The sequence below is a fragment of the Pseudoliparis swirei genome, chromosome 18 (genome assembly GCF_029220125.1).
Source record: "Pseudoliparis swirei isolate HS2019 ecotype Mariana Trench chromosome 18, NWPU_hadal_v1, whole genome shotgun sequence".
Classification (NCBI taxonomy): domain Eukaryota; kingdom Metazoa; phylum Chordata; class Actinopteri; order Perciformes; family Liparidae; genus Pseudoliparis; species Pseudoliparis swirei.
Window position 1 is genome coordinate 13,354,596 of NC_079405.1, and position 8,618 is coordinate 13,363,213.

Here is an 8,618-nt window from a genome sequence, read left to right on the forward strand (position 1 = left end):
CTCCTTCACTGCAGATGTTCGACTGACGGGCACGAAGTCGTGAGGCTGAACGCTTTCCTCCCTCCATTCACTTGGTAATGATGGCAGGGGTTTAGAGGGGGAGGATGGAAAGGATGTCATTTATTATTCAGAGTTTCTGCAGCTTCTGAAACACACACGAGACACCCTGCAGTCTGCGAAGGGCACTCACACACGGGGGCTTCAAACGGTTCTTTTGGGTCTAGATTTAGTTTTGAACGTCGCATCAAACTTTCCTCCAGTGATTTAGTGTTTTACTTCATATTTGTTTTAAAAACGAACAAACGCAACGCGGATATGTGCGGATATGTGCGCATATGTCAACATAGCTCGTGAAGATGAGAAATAAGCGCACATGGAGAGCAATATCCGCGCAAACGGAGCCGTAGAGAAACAGCGGGATATCGTATCACCCGCGGAGCACCGGAGGATGTTTGGGGTTGAGTCCGAAGCAGCTCGTGGTCACACTGCGGGGGAAACCACTGATGGTTCGGTCACAGGGTCAAGCCTCCGAGACCGACTACTGTTGCTCTCCAAACAAAGGTTTCATTGCGCGCATGTGTGTTCATGACCCTACAGAGTCCCGGGTCACCGCTCCCGGTGTAACCTCCGAGGGTACCAGCTCCACGGCATGTTGTTTCACTTATCGGATACTCTGATCTGAGATATATATTGTTATTTTTTACTGAAACAACAAAAGTGAGTTTATTAACTAAATTCATGTGTTCGTCTTTTCTTTAGTCACTTAAACTGTGAATATGGCTCCAAGTACCCATCACGTACACAGGCAGACTATACGGCAGCCTCATTATGCCCAGAGATAAACCGGTGCTATGGATATACATTGCATATACATATACACTAAAGTGTTTACTATTGAATATGATCTTCTAACAAATATTTTGAAACAAAGAAATCAACATATGAAATGATATAAACTAAAATCTACAATGTTGACACACATGGCCCACAGTAAATATATTGCACTTTACTGGTAAAAATTCCGAAACAAATGTCGACTTAATCAAATAAAGAAAACCTCTATAGACAGATAATGAACCAGGGCAGTTGACCACATTTCATGGATGCTAATCAGTGTATCGTATCCACCACCTGATAAACTATTTAAAGTATTACTAACATAATGGTGTTAACGCCAACATGTCAGCAGGCGTTTCCTTTACTCGCAAAGACAACTTTCTATAACTGTGACAAAATGAGGGGGAAACTATACATTGTAATATTTACGCTACAATATAACGTTATCACATCTGCAGTCTGCACAGAGCAACCTATTAGCATCGTTTAGAGACATGTGTGGTGATTTGCCGACCCCTTGTGGTTGAACGTAAGCACTACAGCTAGAGTTACAACTGCTGTTGTACAAATAAGCTAGCGAATGCAACGAAGAGATGTAATATTTAACTAACATGTCTAACTTATAACAACAGCAGGCGGTCCCAGAAAACGCACTTTGCACTGCCTGAACTACAGCCAAGCCAACGAGATAAAACGGGGATGTTGTTCACAAAATGTGGCACATATTCAGTTTTCAACCGGTTAAGCAGTTTTACGACGCTGCCATAAAACCTTCCAAAGAACTTTAACCCCTGGACGCGTGCTAGTTCCTGCAGTAGCATGCAGCGGGTAATTACAGTAAAGCTGTGCACCCTTGGACAGAGTCACGTTATTAAGGACGTCCGCACATATTTGCCGAGGTTCGTAGCTCGTCGAAACATGTCGTCTCAAACTAAGCGGCCGATTTCCTTACTGGGAACTATGGCGTTCGGTGGACGAGCCGACGCGGCGCTGAGTTCGGAAATGGTGAAGACTTTCCTGGGAAGGGGGCACAGCCGGGTGGACACGGCCTTCATGTATATGGACGGAAAGTCGGAGACGGTCATAGGAGGCATGAGCCTTCCTAAAACAGGTAGAGAAGAAGCAGCCATACTTGTGAAGACTGTGCTAACCCGAACCGCTTTCTTAAAGTGGAAGAACCAAGCTGCTGCTCATTAGACAAGTTCTCCCTGGCCCGGTTCGGTTGGCACCAGCTTGGAATTATGGGTACCCGAAATGCACCAAACTCCCCTTTTAACTGTTGTGTGACTTTTTCACGGATACAACGTTTTAATGTGTGCTTCTTGTATTATTTAGGGGGCCATGTGCACTATTTGAGACACGTGTTACCATTTGTTGTTACAAGGTGAAAAGTAACTAAGTACATTCACTCAAGTAATAATTACTCTACTTAAGTACAATGTTGAGGTAGGCTACTTGTACTTTACCTCAGTATTTTCATTTCCCGCTACTTATTGCACTTTTCACTCCACTGCATGTTTCAGATCATTAATACAAAAATATAATCAACACATATATTGATGATGTAATATTACATGTTGAGATGACACTGTATTGATACCTAGAAGGTGCCATAATGTACCAGCAGATAAAGTAGTTGAAATGAGCTCCACTCTTATCAGCTGAAACAATACAGTGATGAACTCATAAATGCATCAATAATTATAATCCAAAATTATTCTGAAACCTGCTGTTCTGCAAGATCTTTTTTACTGTTGGTATTATATTTTGACTGTGAATACTTTTGTTCTTTTACTTGATTCAAACTTTTAATGTATTACTTTTTCTTGTACTTCTACACTGTGGTTATACTACTTTTACTTAAGTAAAATATATCAGTCTGCAGTCACTTTCCACAATAAAAGCACTTCCACTCACATCCTGTAAATGAAATACTTTGATGTCATTGTTTCTGTGTAACAGTAAGCATCGCGACCAAGGCCAACCCCTGGGATGGGAAGACGCTGAAGCCAGAGAGTGTGCGCTCTCAGCTGGAGATCTCCCTTCAGAGGTTGCAGACTGATGGTGTGGAGCTTTTCTACCTCCACGCCCCTGACCACCAAAACCCAATCCAGGATACCCTGAGGGCCTGCAATGAACTCCACAAAGAGGCAAAGAGACCATATACCTCTCTCTCGCTCTCTGAGTGAGCATTTCAAACATACTTGATAATGTTTCATTAACTTTCAAATTCATTGTGAAACTCTCACCTTCAGGGAAAATTCAAGGAGTTTGGTCTTTCAAACTATACATCGTGGGAAGTGTCTGAAATTGTCAGCATCTGTAAACACAACCACTGGATTGTTCCCACTGTGTATCAGGTATTGTGGCTTGTTGTTTTAACCTCATAGTTTAATTTCCATTCATCACTAAATGTATGTTTATGTTGCGTTCCTTCATATAAGTGCCTGTGGGTTAGAAATGCTAGTCTGTAGAATGCTCATATCTGGGCTACAAATTCCTGTTTTCAGAGTGAGCTGATAAATCTTTTGTGCACATGCTGATTAAGAATTACAGTAGTTTGCATTATGGAATGAAACCACGGTTAAATATCCTTCATAAAGAACCTCAGGTAGCCGCAATTGTTTTCCTATGTCAATTGTATCCTCCATGGTATGTTTCTTTCCTTGTTTAAAATGCTTTCCACTGAATTCAACCTCTTTCACTATTTTCTGTACCATAACGTACCTCTGAAACCTTTCATAGGGGATGTACAATGCCATGACAAGACGGGTAGAGACAGAGCTGCTGCCATGTCTGAGATACTATGGAATGAGCTTCTACGCATACAATCCTCTAGCAGGTGCATAGCTTCCATCCTTACCATCACTATTTGAACTGTTCTGTCAAAAGAAGATGCTTATAGTGGGTGACCAATGTTGATAACGAGATGAATCCTTAGGATTTTGCTGATTTCCTGAGTTTGACTGGCGCCACCATGAGGTTGAAATTAGTGGTTTTGAGTGAAATGACTCAAACACTAACTATTGGAGTATAGAATAATTTGCTACAGGCATCCTTGATGTCCTCAGGATTGATAGTAATCTCTTTGATGCTCAAAGCGTCACTGTGCCTTCGTACAGAGCCTCGACCAAAACTGCAGAGATCTTGAGTCGGTGGATAAATAGAATCCTAGATAATGATAATTTAAACTTGACAGTATTTCTCCTCTGCAGGTGGCCTTCTGACAGGAAAGTACCATTACCAAGACAAAGATGGTTCCCAGCCTGAAGGACGATTCTTTGGTAACACCTTGGCTGCAGCATACAGGGACAGGTGAACGACTAGCGGCTGGCTTTTCAGACATTTCAGCATGTCTGCGCTCATGCACATTGTCAACTGACGAAGCGCTGAAAGCAATTGTGCCCATCCTCTACTGTCAGATACTGGAAGCAGAGTCACTTTGAGGCAATAGACGTGGTACTGAAGGCCTTGGAGGCTGCGTACGGCCCAGAGAAACCCAGCATGACTTCTGCTGCCATGCGCTGGATGTACCACCACTCCCACCTGAAGGTACCCATTGTGAAGGGATCACTGCAGTAGCAGGACACTTGTTAGGATCATGGGAAGATTACAATATAATCAAAAGATTAGGATTTGTAACTATTTAAATGTAGTTTACTCGGCACATTTTATATTTTATTTCTCAAATAGCAATTCGACAAATTAGTTTTGCAGCAGCATTTAGTCTTATGAATCTAAAAACAAATGTCAGTTCTGTGTCAATAATCAGTGGTCAAGCATGTCACTTTACATCACAAAATACATTATAGTGCACTATTGGTAATTCATTAATCAGCAAAACATTTTCTCAATTGAAATATTGTTTGGTTTACAAAATGCCAGAATAGTGACAAATGGCTGTCACAATGCCCCAGGACATGTTGACATCTTTAAACATCTTCCATAGTTATAAACCCAGAGAATTCTTGGCATTTCTGCTTTAAAGAGTTATCACAATAATCAATTATCCAAACTTTATTTTCTGTCAATACACACTTTTGCAGCTCTAAGAATCTTTTGTAGTTTGTAATAGTAAGTCAAATAGTTTAATTGTAGCTCATTAAGATTTAAAGGCTGAAGCTGCACTTTTTGACCAGACAGTAAACCACTGTCCACACAAATACTCACCAGCATCATTTCTAGATCAACTTCAATCCTTCAGAACGGCATTTTTTGAGGATTCATTATCATTTCATGCAAACATACTGGCGAATTGTAAAATCACAGTCGTGATTTGTGCACATGGAACATTTGTTAATACCAAACTCCTGGCTCCTTTTTCATGTGAAAGTGCCAGGTCAGTTATATATTTCGCCTCTAGTCAAAGGCTGTATTTGGTGCTTACAGTAGCTGGAACATGCTTTCCAACTATTTCAAATTAAATGCAAAATCTCTTTTTGACCATGAACGATGTATTCTGTTACAGGGGGATCTTGGTGATGGAGTCATCATTGGCATGTCGAGTATGGAGCAACTCCAACAAAACTTGGCTGCTGCAGAGGAGGGTCCTCTCGATGACAGAGTGGTCGCCTCCTTCAACGAGGCCTGGAATCTCGTCGCCCACGAGTGTCCAAACTACTTCCGCTAAAGAGCCTAAATCTGTCGGTTCAATTAAATTCCAATCAAGTTAATACAAAGAAATCTGCTAAAGACCCTTCAACTGAAATCACTTGATTTGTGAATGAATTGGAGACCAGTTAGTATTGTCAAAAGCACTTCATTGTTAATGTACAAATGTAAAAATTAATACTTTCAAGATGTTTCTCAAGTAAAAAATAACGTTTGCCTAAAATGAAAACACTTTCACATTTTCTGTGATTTTTCTTACTTATAATGGGTTGGTTTAACACATGGACATGTACTCATTTGTTTTGGCTGAATGGCAAAATACTTGCATGCAATACAAACATTATGTTCATTACCAAAACTAGTGGCATCCATATGATTACATGTAAAAACTTTTAACTCCGGTCCCCAGTTTACTGAACAACTCAATCCAAAGCTATATTCAAGGTGAAGGACAGATGTTCATGTTTTGGGGTGAAAAATAGGACAGGAGAGAGATGGCAGTCAGGGTGATTGACTGGTTTCCACATTAAGGTCTCTCTGCTGTTGAAAGCCAGCAAAAACGACTTCTGCCTTAGATGTTTCATTCGACATCATCTTCGTCGTCATCTTCCTCTTCATCCTCCATGGTCACTTCTTTACCAGCAATGTTCTCAAACTCGACGGTTTCTGAGTTCCACATACATTTGATCTGCACCTTGAATTCTGCCATCTCGATGCCAAAGAGTTTCTACGGAGCCAATTGGAAACGGTCAGTCAGACAAATGCAACACAGTTCTATACGTCACGGTTAAAGAGTCTTGCAGTCAAGCACTCACCAGAATACGAGCCTGCTCAGGAGTGAGCACATCGCCTTCCTTACAGACGGCATGTTCCTTCAGCAGTGTCACCACTCCTTAAATAATGCATGATACAAAATGTGATTTTAATTATATCAAACTAACGGGTATGGAAAAAATAAATCATGTCAGAGTGCCACTGGTTATTGTTCAGAGAACAAAGGTGTGTTTACCTGTTACACTCAAACATGTTCAAAAGGATAAGGCTAATAATGGCCAACGCCTGATAACGCAAAGTCCTCTGTGCTATAGAGATCCATTGTTGTCCAAACTTACAAAAAACATATCAGCAACACTGTTACAGTGGCTAACATGTTCCTTCATTACGCTGAATATGAATAAATAAATACTCACAATTGCATTAAATGTGATAACACCCTATAGTCGCCTTTGACAACAAATATGTTTAGTTGAAAATCATGTTTGGTGTCATACGTAATGCAATAATGTAGGGTATTAGTCTTGCGTGTGCCATGAAGGTGACAGTATATGAGCAAGAGGGTTATGACAAAGTAGTATATCCCAATTATAGACAAACAGTATGTCCTTTGTAAGGTAGGTGCAGTATGTATTAAAAGTAATAATACAAATCTGATCTAGACAGGAGCCTGTAAATGTGTGACCTTATATTTAAATGTGGTGCTGATTGTCAGTCAGAAAACAGAGGAAATTACTTTAAATTGTTGGTGTTGTTCTTCAAGTGGGATTTGTTGATAACAAAGAACACACAGAATAATGTCATAATCTGTAATCATACCTTTCTTGAGAGCAGTAGGAAGTCCTAATTGTCTCAACTGGGGCTCCATTGAGTGAGGGAACTGTTCAAGGGGTCCCTCATTTAGAGTTGTGTCCATCTGTGCGAGATTTCCTGAACGTGCAAAATCCATCTCTTTGAAATGGTCGAAATACCTGTGGATTGAGAACAGCATTTAGTTAACTATTTAACAATATTTGGAGAATAACAGACATGGAGGTGCATGAAGTGAAGCTTAACTTACTCTTGTACCTCATCCTTTGTTTTGTTGGTGAATAGTACTCCCACTTCCCCACGTAGATACTTGCTGACCTGCACATTATTTAAAGGAAGTAAAATACTTAAGTCTTTGAAATACAATATGACATTTTCTGGCGTATCACCAAACCTAAACCCTCACGTACCTTGTGCAAATTATCTTTGTATTCGTCAGTTTCTCTTTTACCCAGGGCAATCGCCATGACTTTATTTTTGCCAAAGAAGAATCTGTGGAAGATAAGATTCAGGCATCTTTACTAAAAACCCGTATTACATTAATATATATAATAAATAAATGAGCAGACAGGTTACCTGCTGTGTTTCCATGCTGTCCTGATATCTTTCAGTTTGTTGTTCCTCATATTAGCAACAGAAAATATGAACAAGTTTCTGTACGTGTCCACACATTTCCGTAACTGAAAAAACAATAAGATGGAGAATTTACAGAGAGAAACATGTCAGCTCCAGCTAACCCTGGTTAGCATAGCACACAGCCTGGACGGGACACTCACCTCCTCGATTAATTTCTGTTTAGACTGCAGCCCTTTCTTCGCTGTTTTCGTTAACGAAACTGAGGAGAAGATCAGGTAATATGTAGTCAGTCAGCAATAAGCGTGATTAATAGCAGCAGTCGGTTAGCTAACTGTTACAGCGCGCATGTTGTCGTTTCCCCAAGAAAGAGAAGCGAATATTAGCTTGTTAACTTTACTTTTTAGTTGTCGATCACAAATGATAAATATAATTAAGTAGTTAAAAAGATTAGCCGCTTAAAGAGTTTGTACATTTTGCAATTTTGATTTTAACTTACTTTTCTTGTCTCTCTTTGACTTCGGCATGGTTTCCTCTCACGATGCTGGAGCAGCAGACGCACGCGTGAAGTAAAAGGACCCCAAATATTTCGGTTTGGTGAAGCCGACCATCTGGTGCCTGACTATAAAAATAAAATAAGAAAAAAAAGTATGTTGGTGCACATAAATTAACTAATGTTGCCCAAAAACATACCGGTTATATGCCATGGTAGCTTTATTTATGTTATGTATTTTTTTATTTTATTTGTAAACTGATATCAGAATAAATGGGGCAAAATCATTACAGATGTGTGCAACGTATAAATGTAACGCTAAAATCTCCATACATAAACATATAATTGAGTAACTCAGGGGGTTAGGGTTAGATAACAACTTTCTCAAAGATCCATGTAAAATGATAACAGGTGTATTATGGTTCTTTCTGTATGTCCCATTTTCAATGTTGATTCTACCCACACATTATCAATTAATATGTTGCAGATTCACTTGGGTACACTTGCAAAATGTTGGCAG

At 39.9% G+C, this 8,618-nt stretch overlaps 2 protein-coding genes across 2 annotated transcripts; one reads left to right on the forward strand and one right to left on the reverse strand.

Annotated features, from left to right (window-relative positions):
- Positions 1–1,558: 1,558 nt before the first annotated feature.
- On the forward strand, positions 1,559–5,682 carry akr7a3 (aldo-keto reductase family 7, member A3 (aflatoxin aldehyde reductase)). Its single transcript, XM_056438306.1, has 7 exons — positions 1,559–1,948; positions 2,800–2,987; positions 3,093–3,197; positions 3,583–3,679; positions 4,053–4,152; positions 4,260–4,389; positions 5,306–5,682. The coding sequence occupies exons 1-7, from the start codon at positions 1,657–1,659 to the stop codon at positions 5,465–5,467; spliced, it is 1,074 nt and encodes a 357-aa protein (XP_056294281.1). The 5' UTR covers positions 1,559–1,656; the 3' UTR covers positions 5,468–5,682.
- On the reverse strand, positions 5,581–8,155 carry mrto4 (MRT4 homolog, ribosome maturation factor). The gene is made up of 8 exons (XM_056438307.1): positions 8,105–8,155; positions 7,809–7,867; positions 7,609–7,712; positions 7,443–7,524; positions 7,283–7,350; positions 7,042–7,193; positions 6,264–6,340; positions 5,581–6,175 (listed from the first exon to the last, which is right to left on the reverse strand). Exons 1-8 carry the CDS (start codon positions 8,130–8,132, stop codon positions 6,029–6,031), a joined length of 717 nt encoding a protein of 238 aa, XP_056294282.1. The 5' UTR covers positions 8,133–8,155; the 3' UTR covers positions 5,581–6,028.
- Between the last annotated feature and the right edge of the window lie 463 nt (positions 8,156–8,618).

Coding starts and splice junctions, on each gene's coding strand:
- akr7a3 (XM_056438306.1), top strand. CDS start 1,657: ATGCAGCGGGTAATTACAGTAAAGCTGTGCACCCTTGGACAGAGTCAC. Junction 3,198..3,582: donor TTGTTCCCACTGTGTATCAG/GTATTGTGGCTT, acceptor AACCTTTCATAG/GGGATGTACAATGCCATGAC. Junction 4,390..5,305: donor ACCACCACTCCCACCTGAAG/GTACCCATTGTG, acceptor ATTCTGTTACAG/GGGGATCTTGGTGATGGAGT.
- mrto4 (XM_056438307.1), bottom strand. CDS start 8,132: ATGCCGAAGTCAAAGAGAGACAAGAAAA. Junction 7,713..7,808: donor AACAGAAATTAATCGAGGAG/GTGAGTGTCCCG, acceptor TTGTTTTTTCAG/TTACGGAAATGTGTGGACAC. Junction 7,194..7,282: donor ACAAAGGATGAGGTACAAGA/GTAAGTTAAGCT, acceptor CTCAATCCACAG/GTATTTCGACCATTTCAAAG.